This window comes from Aspergillus ibericus (assembly GCF_003184845.1).
Source record: "Aspergillus ibericus CBS 121593 unplaced genomic scaffold BO80scaffold_8, whole genome shotgun sequence".
NCBI classification, from domain to species: Eukaryota; Fungi; Ascomycota; class Eurotiomycetes; order Eurotiales; family Aspergillaceae; genus Aspergillus; species Aspergillus ibericus.
In genome coordinates this window covers 155,902-170,948 of record NW_020292106.1, presented here as the reverse complement: position 1 = coordinate 170,948, position 15,047 = coordinate 155,902, and the positions used below count along the sequence as shown (strand labels likewise).

General features: G+C 53.0%; 5 protein-coding genes and 3 non-coding genes across 8 annotated transcripts; 6 read left to right on the top strand and 2 right to left on the bottom strand.

Moving 5' to 3' along the window:
• Window positions 1–1,055: 1,055 nt before the first annotated feature.
• Window positions 1,056–1,129, top strand: BO80DRAFT_t83. Its single transcript has one exon. It is a non-coding gene; the product is annotated as a tRNA-Ile (tRNA).
• Window positions 1,130–1,769: 640 nt separating this feature from the next.
• On the top strand, window positions 1,770–2,997 carry BO80DRAFT_422659 (uncharacterized protein). Its single transcript, XM_025718871.1, has 2 exons — window positions 1,770–2,281; window positions 2,354–2,997. The coding sequence occupies exons 1-2, from the start codon at window positions 1,839–1,841 to the stop codon at window positions 2,733–2,735; spliced, it is 825 nt and encodes a 274-aa protein (XP_025578060.1). The 5' UTR covers window positions 1,770–1,838; the 3' UTR covers window positions 2,736–2,997.
• A 766-nt stretch (window positions 2,998–3,763) lies between these two features.
• On the top strand, window positions 3,764–5,577 carry BO80DRAFT_349290 (UV-endonuclease UVE-1; the record flags this gene model as incomplete). The annotated part of the gene is made up of 2 exons (XM_025715495.1): window positions 3,764–3,979; window positions 4,024–5,577. 2 exons carry the CDS (start codon window positions 3,764–3,766, stop codon window positions 5,575–5,577), a joined length of 1,770 nt encoding a protein of 589 aa, XP_025578059.1.
• A 971-nt stretch (window positions 5,578–6,548) lies between these two features.
• On the top strand, window positions 6,549–8,951 carry BO80DRAFT_348818 (actin patch protein 1; the record flags this gene model as incomplete). The annotated part of the gene is made up of 1 exon (XM_025715473.1): window positions 6,549–8,951. One exon carries the CDS (start codon window positions 6,549–6,551, stop codon window positions 8,949–8,951), a length of 2,403 nt encoding a protein of 800 aa, XP_025578058.1.
• Window positions 8,952–9,243: 292 nt separating this feature from the next.
• BO80DRAFT_t75 lies at window positions 9,244–9,317 on the bottom strand. The gene has a single exon. It is a non-coding gene; the product is annotated as a tRNA-Ile (tRNA).
• A 901-nt stretch (window positions 9,318–10,218) lies between these two features.
• Window positions 10,219–10,292, top strand: BO80DRAFT_t84. The gene has a single exon. It is a non-coding gene; the product is annotated as a tRNA-Ile (tRNA).
• An 870-nt stretch (window positions 10,293–11,162) lies between these two features.
• Window positions 11,163–12,764, bottom strand: BO80DRAFT_268743 (uncharacterized protein). The gene has a single exon (XM_025714812.1). It carries the CDS (start codon window positions 12,654–12,656, stop codon window positions 11,484–11,486), a length of 1,173 nt encoding a protein of 390 aa, XP_025578057.1. The 5' UTR covers window positions 12,657–12,764; the 3' UTR covers window positions 11,163–11,483.
• Window positions 12,765–13,150: 386 nt separating this feature from the next.
• BO80DRAFT_422655 (uncharacterized protein) lies at window positions 13,151–14,257 on the top strand. The gene is made up of 3 exons (XM_025718870.1): window positions 13,151–13,561; window positions 13,624–13,858; window positions 13,922–14,257. Exons 1-3 carry the CDS (start codon window positions 13,209–13,211, stop codon window positions 14,111–14,113), a joined length of 780 nt encoding a protein of 259 aa, XP_025578056.1. The 5' UTR covers window positions 13,151–13,208; the 3' UTR covers window positions 14,114–14,257.
• Window positions 14,258–15,047: the final 790 nt, after the last annotated feature.

Genomic DNA, 15,047 nt, shown 5'->3' with positions numbered 1-15,047 from the left:
GCAGCCCAGCAAAAGAATTCGACGCAATCTTAGCAAGCGCCCCACGCCTAATGTCCCTGCATTTAACTCTGCTGGTGGATGTCTGAGACGTTTGCTTGCGCATTGCGGCCGCATCGGCTCGACAACGGAGTATAATTCCCCTGGCACTAATTTCTGGGTTTGATTGAGGTTCTTGATGTTCAACTCTGCCACGGAACTAGGTTATTCTCGATATTTTCGTCATTGTGAAATGTAGGTTGATACTAGTTGTGACGGATATATATACCCAAAAGCAAAGAAAATAGGGAATAGGGTGGACTGATGTGGAAAGGTTGTGGAATAATAGTTCAAAGAAATTGAGTCTGGAATCCTGTTGGTGAGTGGTGAGTAGGTCGTATTAACGAAAAAAGACAGGTCGAACGAAACGATATGTAACTGTCCCTAGCGACATCTCAATCAGTATTATGACGCTCTCTTCGACAGCCTCGCAGTGACCTGGAATGCTTCACTAGTATCACTTGTAGCTAAGTCCAAATTCTCCGTTTATTGTTGAATGGCATCGTCTATCTAAATACCTTCATGACACTGAATCGGTTGAGAACCGTCGATGTCAATGATGTTAATCGGCGTGGCCAGTCAGGAGCCTTTCCGGGCAAGTGAAGTGGGTGGTTCATTTCTCTTTGCACCTTGTTCGATAAGCAGTCTGTAAAAATGGGGCAAGTGGCAGCTGAAGATGAATGTTCTGGCTACTGCGCGTCCACGGTCTGGCTCAGCCACAAAAGCTTATTTTGTCTGCAGTTGAATCAGCCTCACTCCAGAAATATATTCGCTGCCTACCGAGTCATATCAAGTGTCTGCATCGGTAGCTATAGATGGACAATAAATAAGGTAGTGACAAATACATTTGCTGTATGACCATCGATTCACTTGCAGGTATCGCCAACACAACCGCCAAGGAGAGGTCATGGTTGAAGTATGGTCAACCGTGCTCGAGGCCTCAGGCAGACGGGAGCAACGAAGTGCTTACAGCCGTATTTTGCTAATATAGCATGAACTAGAAACAATAAATATCAACTGGTCCCATAGCTCAGTTGGTTAGAGCGTAACGCTAATAACGTTAAAGTCGAGGGTTCGAGCCCCTCTGGGACCATCTTTTTGCTTTTTCCCATTCGGGCTTTATATCCTCCGGGATGGGGCCGCAGCCTGTCTATCATGTCATATGCTTTTTTTGTGTCATCAGAACCATGTTCATGGTCCAGAGCCAGTGGATACCCGATGCGAAACGGCAAGATTGGGATCATCCGACAAGGAATTTCCCAATGCGGCCTCCTGCCTATTTTCGGCATTCAGTGGACCACCACATGTGATTCCAGAGCTTCCGAGCCAAAATCATGGCGGTGTCAATCGTGGAGGTTATCCAACAAGGCTTAGACCGGTGCGTCGGTCCAATCAGTGCTTCCAAAATGACATCACGTCGGCCGGGGCGTGGCTGGTGCTGCTGCTGCCCCGCCCGCGGCATCTCCGCGTAGCCAATAACCGCCGTCCATGCCGGTGTCGTCATTCGTGGTCCGGCCATCCACAGCCCTGGAAGCATCCAGGAAGCCCGTCCTTATCCACTGATCGGCTGGCCGCGACGCCTACACCCCCAACGAACATCGCTATTTCGCTGCCTTCGCACCAACAAACTCTGTCGTTCCCCCAGCTTATATCGCGGGAGGACCCTGATCTAAGCCTTAAACATTTCACCAATCTCTGGTCTAAAGCCTTAAGCCTCTATCTGACCACCCTTATATCAACTTATACCAAAGTCCTTCACAAGGCACCACTATATACATCAAACATCACATCAACCGCCGAACATGGGCTTCGGCGGCGTCCTTCTTCGTACTTCCAACCTCTCCATCCGTGTCCTCCAGTTTCTCGACGCAGCCGTCATCCTCGGCATCTTCTCCTACTTCCTTGCCGTCCTTGCTCGACATGACCAGACCATCCCACGCTGGATAAAGGCCACCGAGGGTCTCTCGGGTGCCGCCGCCCTCTACGGCATCCTTGGGATCCTCTTCACCTGCTGTCTCGGCGGCGTGGCCTTCTTCGCATTCCTTGCCATCGTCCTCGATGTCTGCTTCATCGGGGCCATGATCGCCATTGCCATCATGACCCGTCACGGTACCCAAAGCTGCTCGGGTCGCGTGACCACCCCTCTCGGGACGGGGAATGCCAGCGATGACTCGCCGTCTGGTACGAGCTACCACTATGCGTGCGAGCTGGAGAAGGCTGCTTTTGCAGTGTCGATCATTGGGATGTAGGTGCCTATTTTTCCTCTTTGGCCTAAAATTTTCTATTCAAAACCAACGTGATGCTAATGATACCTTAGTTTCCTCTTCTTGATTTCGATACTTCTTCAAATTCTCTACGCCCGACACCACAAACGTGAGAAGCGTTTTGGCCCCTCCCCCGCAAATGGCTACACTTCCGGCACTACCCGGAGCTTCGCCTTCTGGCGACGAAACAAGAATAACCCTGAAACGGCCAGCGCAGATGATATGCTTCCTACGCACCCGGCACCCCGGGATGTGGAACTGGGGACTACTGGAGCGACGACCGAGAAAGAAGATGGGATGCATGGTGCCAATGCTGGTGCCACCCCGGCGGGGGGTTATATCCCCTGGAGGGGTAATGTGAATAATGGCACAGCTACGGCGGGGCATAATGGGACTTATGGGTATGGAAGCTCGCCATATACGGGGAATTATTGAATGATGTGGAAGTAAGGGGAGGACTCTTGATTGACAAGGAGGGGTGCTTCCAGTCCGGTGTGCTGGGAGGATGATTGATGAATGACTCGATTACAACTAAGATACCACAGTTTTGGCTGCTTAATGGTTTTGGACTTGCTGTATTCTATTAAGTATTAGGTATATATGGCATTGCTTCATGTTAATACTTATTGGAGTATTTTTGTTCTAGGAATCTTCTATTTGATTTTATTGTTGTTGCCTACTTAAGGATGGGTGTCACGTGGAGACATTGTTGGTATCAGATGATACGCAGCACAGGGGATTGCTCGTGACCACTTGTCCGACTACGAATGCCCATGATCCAATAATAATATGGGGGAGTATGGGGTAGAGTGAATACTATACTTCATCGTGTAGTACTCCGTATCATGGTATGGGGGAATGGAGGTACTGGACTAATCCGGAAAAGGCCCGGCTGCAGGAACAACCTCAAACCGGACTAGCGCCGATCGGCGTCGCTCATCGGCCTTTCGCTCTCGCTGTTGCATCATCTCGACGCTTTCATCTGTCCATCCCTCCCCCTTTCCCTGCGCTCAAGCATGATGTATCGGCTCCTGCGCCTGTGTGATCACCGTGCCTAGCTTCCTCACGATCCTCCTCGACGACCCTTTGCACAAGCCGAAAGCCTCTGCTGGATGTCTCTGTGGATCTCGCCCAGGCAGAGGTTCCATCGCGCTCTTCTTCCCGTCCAACATGCCAGCCGCTACCATGGCCCCCAGGATCTCGGCTCCCACTTTTGCCAGGTTCGCCACTTCTCGCCGGTGCGGATAATCCCCCTGCTCGAAGTGGCGATCCCGTCCTTCCCTGCTGCGCCAATCCATACCCGCTGCGGCTCTCTACCTTTGGTGTGTCGCAGACGCGCCTCGAGTGTTACCACCCATCCCTGCCGATCATCTAGTCCTGTGACGGCATCACAGAAAACCTTCATCCCTTCAAGGTTCCCGCCAGCAGGTTCGCGCCAGGTCTCCGACATTACACAGGCCGCAATGGCAACCGATGAAATCTTGCAAGATGTGAATGGCAGCGTTCCCGAGGTACAAGATGTTGATGTGAAAGAGGAACCAAAGAACAATGTCTCAATGGATCCAGAGTCAGACGAAGATGTACCGGTCGAGGCTGAGGAGCTGCAGGACGCGCTGTCGCGGCCTCCGCCCGTCCATAGTAGCTATCTGCCCCTCCCGTGGAAAGGGAGATTAGGATACGTGAGTCTTCTTGGTCATTCTTCCAACAAATGCTGATGAATCAGGCTTGCTTGAATACGTATCTGCGGTACTCGAACCCGCCCGTTTTCTGCTCCCGGACATGCCGTATCGCCTCAATTCTAGAAAATCGCCATCCCCTTTCGGATCCTTCGCAGCCTCCTCATCCGACCAAGAACCGTCCCGATCGGGATCAGCCTGCGGATGTCGCACGGGGCCAGGCGTACGTTGAAGCCTTGGGCCTCACCAATGCTCGGGATCTGGTGAAAATGCTACGCTGGAACGATCGTTACGGAATCAAGTTCATGCGATTGAGCAGCGAAATGTTTCCGTTCGCGAGTCATAAAGAATACGGGTATAAGCTGGCTCCGTTTGCTTCCGATGTGCTGGCAGAAGCTGGTCGCGTCATTGCCGAGCTCGGCCATCGAGTGAGCGTGCATCCCGGCCAGTTCACCCAACTGGGCTCCCCGAAAGTCGAAGTAGTGGAAAGTTCCATCCGGGATCTGGAGTATCACTCGGAAATGCTACAGCTGCTTCGGTTGCCACCTCAACAGGATCGCGATGCTGTCATGATTCTGCACATGGGCGGCGTGTTTGGCGACAAAGAAGCCACTCTCGATCGGTTTCGAGAAAACTACCGAGGCCTCTCACAGGACATCAAGAATCGGCTGGTCTTAGAGAACGATGATGTCAGCTGGTCGGTGCACGATCTTCTGCCCATTTGCGAAGAGTTGAACATCCCCCTGGTTCTCGACTTTCATCATCACAATATCATCTTTGATTCGAGCCAAGTGCGCGAGGGCACGCAGGACATCATGCCACTGTTTGACCGAATCAAGGCGACCTGGACCCGGAAGAACATCACGCAGAAAATGCATTATTCCGAACCAACCCCGTCTGCTATTACAAACCGTCAGCGTCGAAAACACAGTCCCCGGGTGTCTACTCTTCCACCCTGCGATCCTACCATGGACCTGATGATTGAGGCCAAGGACAAGGAGCAGGCTGTTTTCGAATTGATGCGGACATTCAAGCTGCCTGGCCACGATCTCTTCAACGACATATTACCTCATGTGCGGAACGATGAGAACAAGCCATTCAAGCCGCCCAAGAAGTCCAAGAAGAACGGAGGCTTTGTCGATCTGGAGGGCCAGATTCCGCCTGTTCAGACCATTCCGGAGGAAGATGTGGGCATGGGTGGTCCCGACGGAAGGGTCTATTGGCCCCCTGGCATGGAGGAATGGCTTCGACCAAAGAAGATTGTCCGCACAACAACTGCCCGGAGTCCCCGGCGCACGCCCGCCAAGAAGAAGGCTACGAGCGAGAATGAAGACTCGTTAAAGCTAGAGGATGAGCCGGATAGTAATGCGATCGCTACGTCGGTCTCCAAGAAACCCCGAGTTCAGAGAACCTCTAGTGTGAAAAAGCAGGTCTCCAGGAAACGGAAAGCTTCCCCAACGATCTCTACTCCGTCTGCTTCGGATACTGAACCAGCCGAGGTTCCAGAAACGCCAGCTCTCCAGCGATCCCAGGGCAGTGGGGTTCGTCGAAGCCGACGAGCCAAGAAAGTGGACTACACTGAAAATGCAGATTCGGCCTGATACCCTGTATATTACACCTGTTTAGACTCATTTCCTGGCTTATAGAGCTATGTCTCGGGTTTGATCGTATAATCGGATTAAAAGCGCTGGATAGACACTTGAATATACATATCTTGTACTTCCTCTTACATCTTGAGCCGTTAGAAATGATGCTAAAAGTATCCAATGTCGACTCGCGGGCCAGAACCTCCCCGATCGGGCAGGTCTCCACCGCGGTGTTTCTTCCCGCCGCCAACCTGACGTTGCCATCGCCCACTTCCCCTCGCAATTGTCGTCACGGCTCTCCTTGCACAGAACCTCATCTTCTAACAATGCTCGCGGTGTGAATCATCTTCCCTTTGTGAACCGTTCTCACTCCGACTGCGACCGGCGGTTAGTGTGACCTCAGCCTTGCGAGTCCGGGTTCGTCATCATCTCCACTCAGGTGCGCATCTGCTAAGTGCTAACCCACAAGCAAGGCAGCCTTGCCTTCCACCTCTGATCAAGGACTCTTCTACTCTCATACACGTTTCATCAAATCGAATACCGTGGCTCCACAACTACCTCCTCGCATTCGCTGGCGTACGCCCCGCGCCCCTATCAGGCCACCGTTACCGTATCGACCCCTTCCTCCTCCGCTCCGCGTCCCAAGCCGCGATTCAAGAAAAGGGAAACTCTTCTATTTTATTCGCTTTCTCTTCGGACCACACGTTACCCGCCGTGCGCAGTCCCGCCTCTGGAGTCTCCGTCACGAAACACTCCCCGCCCTTCGACATCGAGCACAGGCAAGGGTATACCGGGCAATAGTTAAGCGGCAAGGGAGACTTGCACGCAGGCGGGGGTCTGGCAGGAAGGGTGTGCTGGGGTATCTGATTGGAAAAGGGAATCGCCTGGGTCGAACGGCTACTGCTACGAAGGATCTGGTCCAGGGGCGGCTGGTTCAAAGCGACAGAGCTCTGCGAGCGGGTAGCGAGACTCCAGGTCCGACGCCAATGTCACAGTACGACCCTTCATCCTCGTCAACATGGGGCTCTAGTACCGGCCGGGAGCGGGGTGCTCGCCGCAAGAAGGTCTTTGACTACCTGAAGGCTGCTAATGAGCTGCGTCAAACGTACACTGCGCAATGGTCGGCGCAGATCAATGGTCAGCGCGAGTATGAGGACTACCGTGATACGCCGGGGGCTTTTCCCGATGTGGAGATCGCGCGATCCGAGTTTGAGGAGATGGTGATATTTCCGAGCTATGCGAGACGGTTGGTCAAGGACGGTCGGTCTGACCTGTCCAGTAGCCGCCGTCGAGGATCGAATGCAACGATCGAGGAGTATCGAGACGAGACCGACGGTTTTGGCTCTACCATGCCTGGGTGGGATGAGATTGAAGACGAGAATTCTATCGTTGCAGTCGATGTGCGTGGCTGGGTATACGCACCTCATCGCGGGCCGATGACTCGAAAGCATCGTTTGATGGTTGCTCTCGCTAGGAAGCTAAGCGGTGTACCGGCTCCGGTGATCAATTCGAACGAGGGCGATGATCTCAATGGAAACAACCCGAGGAATGACAAACGAGACGATGAGTTGGTCGACACAGAGGCACAGTCGATCATCCGGAAGGCAGAAGGGGCGGCCGATTCAGCATGGAAGGACAGTGCCGAAAGTCAGGTGCCTGGGCGCCCTCTTCAGAGGACAGCAACAGCAGGGTCCACCAACGCTGCACCGCTGACCAAGGATGAACTATCTATCGCTAATGCGCACCTAATGGAACGACTCCGTCCCTTTCTTACCAACCCGGTAACGAACATTCCTGTCACCGTGTTCTTTTTCAATGATGGCAAGAGCCAGTCAAGGAGTGTCATGACCGATGAGTCCGGTCACTTCCAACTGCGGGCGGGTCTGCCCTTTATCCCGACTCATATTCGGGTGCTGGCCTCGGAGGACCTCTCGGCCATGAAGGAGGTCAAAATCATCGAACCCACCGGTGTCAGCTTAATCAGTGATATCGATGATACGGTGAAACACTCCGCCATTGCTAGCGGGGCCAAGGAGATGTTTCGCAATACGTTCGTGCGCGAGCTGAATGAGTTGACGGTGGACGGTGTCACGGAGTGGTATGGCAAGTTGGCCAAGATGGGGGTAGACCTGCACTACGTCTCCAATGCGCCATGGCAGCTATATCCACTTCTGGACCGCTACTTTAAGCTTGCCGGGCTTCCCCCTGGTTCTTTCCATCTGAAACAGTACAGCGGTATGCTCCAGGGTATATTTGAGCCTACGGCCGAGCGGAAAAGGGGCTCTCTGGAGAAGATTCTCAGAGATTTTCCTACCCGCAAGTTCATCCTGGTTGGTGATAGCGGTGAGGCGGATTTGGAGGTTTATACCGACATCGTGTTGGCGAATCCCGGGCGGATTCTCGGTATCTTTATCCGTGATGTTACCACTACTGACCGTAAGAAGTTCTTCGAGAAATCCGTCGACCACTTGGAGTATGATCTGTCACGGAGCCGCAGCTCGCCGCAGCTTGCGGCCAATTCGGATGCTGTGGCTAAGCGGCCGGTATTACCGCCTCGCCGGCCTCGTGAGACGGCCGATCTGGCTGCAGATGCTGTGAGCCTAGACAATGCCGACTTGATCGACCTTCGTGATGAAGTGGAGCAAAAGGTACCTTTGGCTGATTTGAGGAAGGCCTCCATTGGACGCGTGCCACCAGCAAAACCCTCCAAGCCGTCTTCTTTGCGCTCGGTGTCGACCAATACCGATCAGCCCTCATTCCAAGAGACCATCAAACGTAAGCCCGTACCACCACTACCGCCACGCCGTGCTTCGACCAAGCCAGATATCTCGCCCGAGAGAATCGATTCGAGCATGAGGCAATTGCCGATGCGGCCTAGGCCTAGCATACCAGATGCTATGTCTGCTTCGCAAGAGGTCAATGATACGAGGGCTACACGCTCGAAGCAGCCACCACCACCCCCTCCGCCGCGTAGGGCCAACACGGTGGCTTCGACTGAGGATGCCTCACCACAGCAGGGAACAAACCGCCCGGCATCCCAGAAACAGTCATATCCGGCATCTGCAGCTACGGCGGCTGGAGCTGCACTACAGTATGCCTCGGAACGTCTGAACTGGTCTTCATCCCCGTCAAGCGCTCTCCGATCAACCCAGTCGAACCTGTCGCTGAGTAAATCGACCACTAGCGGAGACAGCGACTCATCAACAGCAGTTCCTGTTGCTCCACTACCCAATAAACGGGAGGAGCTATGGCGACGCCGCTGGGAACGGGCGCATGACCTTCTGGAAAAGCAAGGCGTGGTCCTGGGTAGCTGGCGGGTGGGCCAGGATGTACAGGATGTCAGTGCCTGGCTGGTAGAAGAGGCCATGAAGGATATACGGAGGGGCTAATGCAGCCAGCGGCTCTTGATGAACTGTCAAACTGAGCATATCAGCATAAGATGCCATGTATATATGATCCATCCTGTATTTATGAAATCGACACCTCAATGACTGATAATCTGCATGAGTTGCATGTCAACCGATGGTAATCCGGCCAGCCCGTTCAGCTGACAGCCAGAGACGAGGAAGATAAAAAGGAATGGCACCACATACTTACTTATCTCTGTCCCTCCGGCAAATGATTCAATTCTTGGTTTGATTAGATGCACCCGAAAAAAAAAAAAACAAAAACAAAAAGTAATGGTCCCAGAGGGGCTCGAACCCTCGACTTTAACGTTATTAGCGTTACGCTCTAACCAACTGAGCTATGGGACCAGTTGATGTATGGTCCCTCGTTTTAATGCCATAAGAACTATTGCAAAAACTGACAGCTTTTCCATACTGGCTGTTTCCTCAGCTGGCTATATTTTAAGGCCAGGAAGGGGTGAAACTTCGCCGTGGCAAGTTTAAATGTGACCTTGGCATATATATAAAATCTAGGGAATGGATCCGGTTAGTGTTGTTAGACTGCTTATTTCTTATGTCCTTTTGGTTTTCTGGTAATAGCAGGGTGTTTGTTTGTGAAGGGGGGATTTTATGGATGGTGCGGGGTGGTTGGTGGATGTAGTGGGGGAGAACTTTGGAAATGGGTCGGTCACAATTGGATGTGTCAGTTCGGTCGGATGCTAGGATATGGGGGAGTAGTGGCGATGTCTGTATAGTATGTATGGGTTTGTGGGTTTGGTGTCTTTGTATGCTTGGTATATGTTTGCCGTGTGGATTGTATGCTAGTACCTCCAATTGTTATTTGTTCTGGGGGTGCAATATTCATCTTGTTTTTTACTTTGCAGTCTTTGATGGTGGTTCCTTGGGAATTATGTGTTTGAAATTGAGAACGGGCTTTGCGTGGTTCGATATCTGACTTGGTGTATATATCAGCACTAACTGTCGACGGATATATATATCCGCGCGGTTGCGATCCCGCTTCAACGCCGGAGACAGTTCTCGCCGCAAAGAGAGCATTGATACAGATGACAATCACATCAGTTATGACGGTGGCCCTGTACCAACATTATCACTTTGCTAGGTAGGTAGATACATCTATGATGTTTTACGAGCTAGACTTTTCTGGGGCGCATACAATCCTCCAAGGTCTCTTGCTACTATTTCGAAGGCATTGTACTCGATGGTCTGTAATGGCGTATTTAGCACTAAAGTTGGCCCGTACATATCGACTGGTCCCATAGCTCAGTTGGTTAGAGCGTAACGCTAATAACGTTAAAGTCGAGGGTTCGAGCCCCTCTGGGACCATCTTTTTGCAGCCGCGCTCCTCACCACAGGAGGAGCCCAGAGACTACTAAATCATAGTTTTTACTACATGCATTGCTTTCTCAATTTTTAATTCCGGTTGAGACCGCGGTCTACAGCCCTCGATTCCCTGAGTTTCAGCCTCGTCGGTGGATGGACAGCTTCTTCGATGTCCACCTGGCCACACCTGCTACGCGGTGATTGCATATCTCTTGTCACTTCTGTTCCTAACAATGGGCCTGCATGCGGCACCTGACTTGTTGTATAAAACGGGGTGGGGATTAACTCTTTCTGCCGCTGTGGCTGTAATGCAGTCTCATCTTTCCTTGAGACAAAGCCGCCAACACCAATAATAGTCTCTCTATTTATGGATTTCAAGAGGAACATGGATCGGCATTCTACCTTTCTTGATAATCGCCTGGCTCCGTTCACGTAGCATTTCACGTGCCGATTCCTCCCCAGCTTAGAACCGTAGGATCGGGCCATTCCCACACACCACATCAAGGACCTGCCATCGAGAAGACTGCTCAAGGGGACTCCGTGTACCATCATAGGGCATTTATATATACTAGTCTTCAAAGCGTGATTTACCTCCGAAAGTCCGGCACCAGGAGTCGAGCGGTTCAGGACTATCGTATCCACTGTGGAACTCTGCTGTGCGGGGGGTCTCCTTGTAGCATATATAGAAGCGATTCAAACAGAAGACCCGAAATTCTCAAGGCATTAGGGGCAACCCGTCTGCGGGGCATAGCCCTTGACTTAAGGTACCCCCGTCCGATAAAAAAAAAGGGCTAAAACCCGTATCTCTTAGAAAGTACCTCCACAGTGCACACGTCCGTCCCGGCTAGGGACCTCGAGTTCGGTACCATTGAGATACCGATCCTATATCGCATTTTGGTTGGGCCGGCGCTCCAGAGGGTCCTCTCTACGTGGATTGGAGGAGTCTGATGATGAACAACCACCGTGATCGAGGGCATCTTGTATCGCCTGCAGTTTGAGATCGATAAACACTCTAAGCGCCTCGGATACCAGAAAAGCCAGGAGGAGGAGACATGACAGATGAAGAACCTCGCACATTCATCAGAGGGAGAACCCCGTAGTACTTCCTCATGGCCCGAGGCACACAACACCCACCTGCCACACATGGGACCCCTTGTGAGACTACCGGCACTCCTTGGCCTCACTGGGCTTTCACTACAGGTTCTCAGCTATGCGATCGGCCTCAGCTCGTAGAGCCATCGCAACGAGAATGACAGCGACCTGCTTCATGTCCTTTACAGATTGTGTGTTCCACGGTCCGAATTCGTGCATTCTCAGAAATGCGCGGTCGGGCCCAGGGTTCCCGTCAAGGAAGTCCAAGTACTTGTCGTCGTATTCTGCCACAGTGATAAAGATCTCGTGCCGGTCTTGAGAGAGGAGAATGCGCCTGCCTGGTCCATTCAGGAGTCCCCCGCGATCAGGACGACTTTTTAGCCATGCAACCACTTGCGCAGCTTCCTGCATGCGGATTGTTGGCCCGTTTTTCCGGCGACTCGCTGCCTTCACCTCCACAAGCGCGCGGATCCGCTTCCATTCATCTGTGGTGCTTGGAATCTCGAGGTAGCCGTCGGTGCGAGCCTCATAGGATGCGGGGTTGAAGTCCGCCTTGAGGGGTATGCGATGGAAAGACCACACAACACATATGTCCGAGTGAAGGGTGAGTGCGTTGACAAAGCTGATAAGTGCTGCATTTACTATCTGCTCATCCTTTGACTGCCTGTAGATCTGGCGCTGGATATCTTCCGGTTCGTTGGGACTCGAAGGCTTGTAGGAGCTCCTTGGGAGGCCTCCTTCGTCCGGATCAATGAGGGTGCGCGAATGCACTGGAGTTTGCGGGTTGCTACTGATATGCAAATGGTCGACCTCTGCGAGCATGGCGTCCTCGTCGTAATTGATACGCGGCATCTTTCGGAGGTCGCGTGGCTCATGGGGGGTGACAAACACCGAAGGAGTCATCTCCATGGTGGTGACATTGGCAGCCTGACGTTGGTAAAGCAGGGCGACCGCAAAGGATGATTCCTGGAACTCCGACTTCTTGGTTTTTCCCGCCGCCAGGTCTTCGCAATAAAGCGTCCAAGACTTGTAGGTATCGCAGTGGGCCTTTGCGGCGGTTTTCCAAGGTTCAAGGCCAGAGAGCTTCCAGTCAAACTCTCTCCTTTGCCGGTCGCGCCACAGGACCTGCAGCATTACATATTGGGGCTCTTTAATCTCAGAAGCGGACTCGAGGCTCGCCGAGTGTACCGACTGGTGGATCACACCTGTTGCGGTTGCACGCGTCTCCCATGCCCTCTGGGAGTCTGGCAGTCCTGCACCTGACTGATTGGACATGGCGAAGTGATCAAGATAAGAGCACCCCGTCGTTAAGCAGAGATCAGGAAGCTTGGTTCGAGAGAGAAAAGAGGAGAATCAGGGGCACGGACAATTAGACGAGGAAAGAGGGGAAAGAGGCGCAGGGTCAGCTAGAGGGCGCGCAGCTAGCTACTAGTTACCTCTACCGGGGCCAGTAGCAGGCCATCGGTAGGCGTCAGCACCATGGTTGTATTTTCCCTCACAAACTGGCACCTTTTGCAACTCCACTTGATCTCCTGCTACCTCTGGGCCATACATAGTAGTTAGTACCTAGAGTGAGTGAGTACTGTACTAGTACTTACTTTCGGTGGTACCTCACAGGTACTAGCGAGTCCCTGATAGGCTCCGTTGCGGCGGCAACCCCACCGGGGGTGGGCCCCCGCCTTGTGCCTCAGGCAGGAGTTCCTCTCCGCACCACGTGATCGGTACCAGTCCCCCCCCATCCATCCTCTCCCTCCTTGATTCCTTGCTCTCTTCTCTCCGCCCGTTGCAAGCCCCATCGCCTCTTGCCACCACAAGGGACAGATCAAGATGGACGATCAACTCCGTGTCGAGAGGAAAGCTCGCCGTCAGGCCCTGAATGCTATCTATGGGCAGCTCGGTGGACTTGATCATCGTTTGTTACCCGCCCAGTTCAAGCAGGTCAAGATCAATCACACAAGAATGCCCCTGGACGCCGATAATGCTCCCTATTACTTCTCTGCCTATCCATACCCCATCGATGAGCCTGAGTATGAGTATCCCGAGGATGCGGAAGATTGGCCGGAATTCGACGGATGCCCCTACAAGAATGCCGAACACCTCGCCATCTGTCTGAACCGGTTCCTCTGCCGTTGCGAAATACCAGACGAGGGCACTCACCCGCCTCGCTTTGAAATGTCCTCGTGGGTTTCCCTCTTACCTCATTCTCTCGGAGACTTGATCTTGCTAAGATGTGGCTGCCCAGTTGGGGAAACTTCAACTTCCAAGACCTGGGCTCTGTGACCTTGGGCTCGCAGTGGCAGGTTGAATCGATTTGGTACGACGCCAACACTGGATCGCCTCATATGGTGGCCCTCATGTGGAGTGAACTCGCCCAGCCGCAGAATGAGGAGCTGTGCCGCGGCGAGGTTGATGCCGCAATCATGATCATGCACGGTCGCTTGCGAGACCCCGCGCTCCGTCCCCATGTTATTGCCCCCGTAAGCTTTCAGCCACCCTTGCTCAACATAAAGCCTTGGGGGCTGAGTACTAAACGCCTGTAGGTCCTGCTGCTCTCAGCCATTGGGGAGCACTATCTTCGAGTCATCGAGGCCTACTTCGACAAGGGCCAGCTTACCATGCGGAGTACCCCGCTTATGGACATGCGCGAGCGGGACCTGGGTTGGCTCATCGCCTTAGCGAGATGGTGCTGGGGGGGCCCTAGCAGCAAAAACACCCAACTCATCAAGTCTTAGCGAATATCGGTACGGTCTTTGTTTGGGATTCTTAGCGGCGTTCTGGATGGAAGCATGGGAAATGTCGGGCTGGGCTTGGGAACCGTTTGATACCACAACATCTCTTGAACTGTCCGTGCGCTGAGGCGACACGGGTTCGTGGGAGTGCCTTACAGGCCATTTCAGTCCTTGTAGCAGTTGTAGGAAGCCTCGAAGTGCCGATATCAAGCGCGTGAAGGCGCTTGAGCCGTATGCACCGGTTTGTCGATCGACCGAGCATGCACCGTGCTGTGGCGCCGATTGACCCGGTTGTGGATGCGATTGAATTTGGCCAGGGGCGTACACCGACAAGAGCCCAGAAAAGAGCGACCTGACTCTGCCTCTCGCTTCTATAGCACAGCCGGAAAGACCGTGCTTGAATCCCACAGGCTTGTGGAGCTCATCTTTCACCACCAACGAGAGTGGGCTTGCTCCGAAGCGATTGCCGATCCAACGAGCATCTTCGATCTACCAAGGCTTCCCGTGGGATGGCCAAATCCCCGGCAAGTGGATGGTAATAATCTAGCTGGGGGGCGACGAGCGATCCAACATACCCGGGCATTCAAGGAATAGTCCCCAATGGTCACCGGCTGACTTGCGACCCTCACACATACCGCATTGATGCCGTAAAGATTGCCGCTCAATGCAAAATGGGTCGAGAAATATCTTGTCACTGCCATCTCTCTCTCTCTCTCTCTCTCCCTCTACTTACGCCCGATCAATGTATCTGTCTTCGCTACTACGACTTTCCGGTATAATCCAGCGTGAGTGTCCTGGGACGTATCTTACCCCTCAGCGACGCCAGCGATTATATCTATATTAGCTCGTTTGAGATCTGGAGCATATGGCACGTGGCCAAACGACCCAGGAGAGATCCACTCGTCTCGAGGACTCCTTGAGGCTCCGGCTTGGGAGG

What these genes read in the sequence shown, in the direction of transcription:
- BO80DRAFT_422659 (XM_025718871.1), top strand. Translation starts at nt 1,839, where the DNA reads ATGGGCTTCGGCGGCGTCCTTCTTCGTACTTCCAACCTCTCCATCCGT. An exon ending in GCAGTGTCGATCATTGGGAT is followed by an intron (nt 2,282 to 2,353) that starts GTAGGTGCCTAT and finishes ATGATACCTTAG; the next exon opens with TTTCCTCTTCTTGATTTCGA.
- BO80DRAFT_268743 (XM_025714812.1), bottom strand. Translation starts at nt 12,656, where the DNA reads ATGTCCAATCAGTCAGGTGCAGGACTGCCAGACTCCCAGAGGGCATGG.
- BO80DRAFT_422655 (XM_025718870.1), top strand. Translation starts at nt 13,209, where the DNA reads ATGGACGATCAACTCCGTGTCGAGAGGAAAGCTCGCCGTCAGGCCCTG. An exon ending in CCTCGCTTTGAAATGTCCTC is followed by an intron (nt 13,562 to 13,623) that starts GTGGGTTTCCCT and finishes GTGGCTGCCCAG; the next exon opens with TTGGGGAAACTTCAACTTCC. An exon ending in GTCCCCATGTTATTGCCCCC is followed by an intron (nt 13,859 to 13,921) that starts GTAAGCTTTCAG and finishes AAACGCCTGTAG; the next exon opens with GTCCTGCTGCTCTCAGCCAT.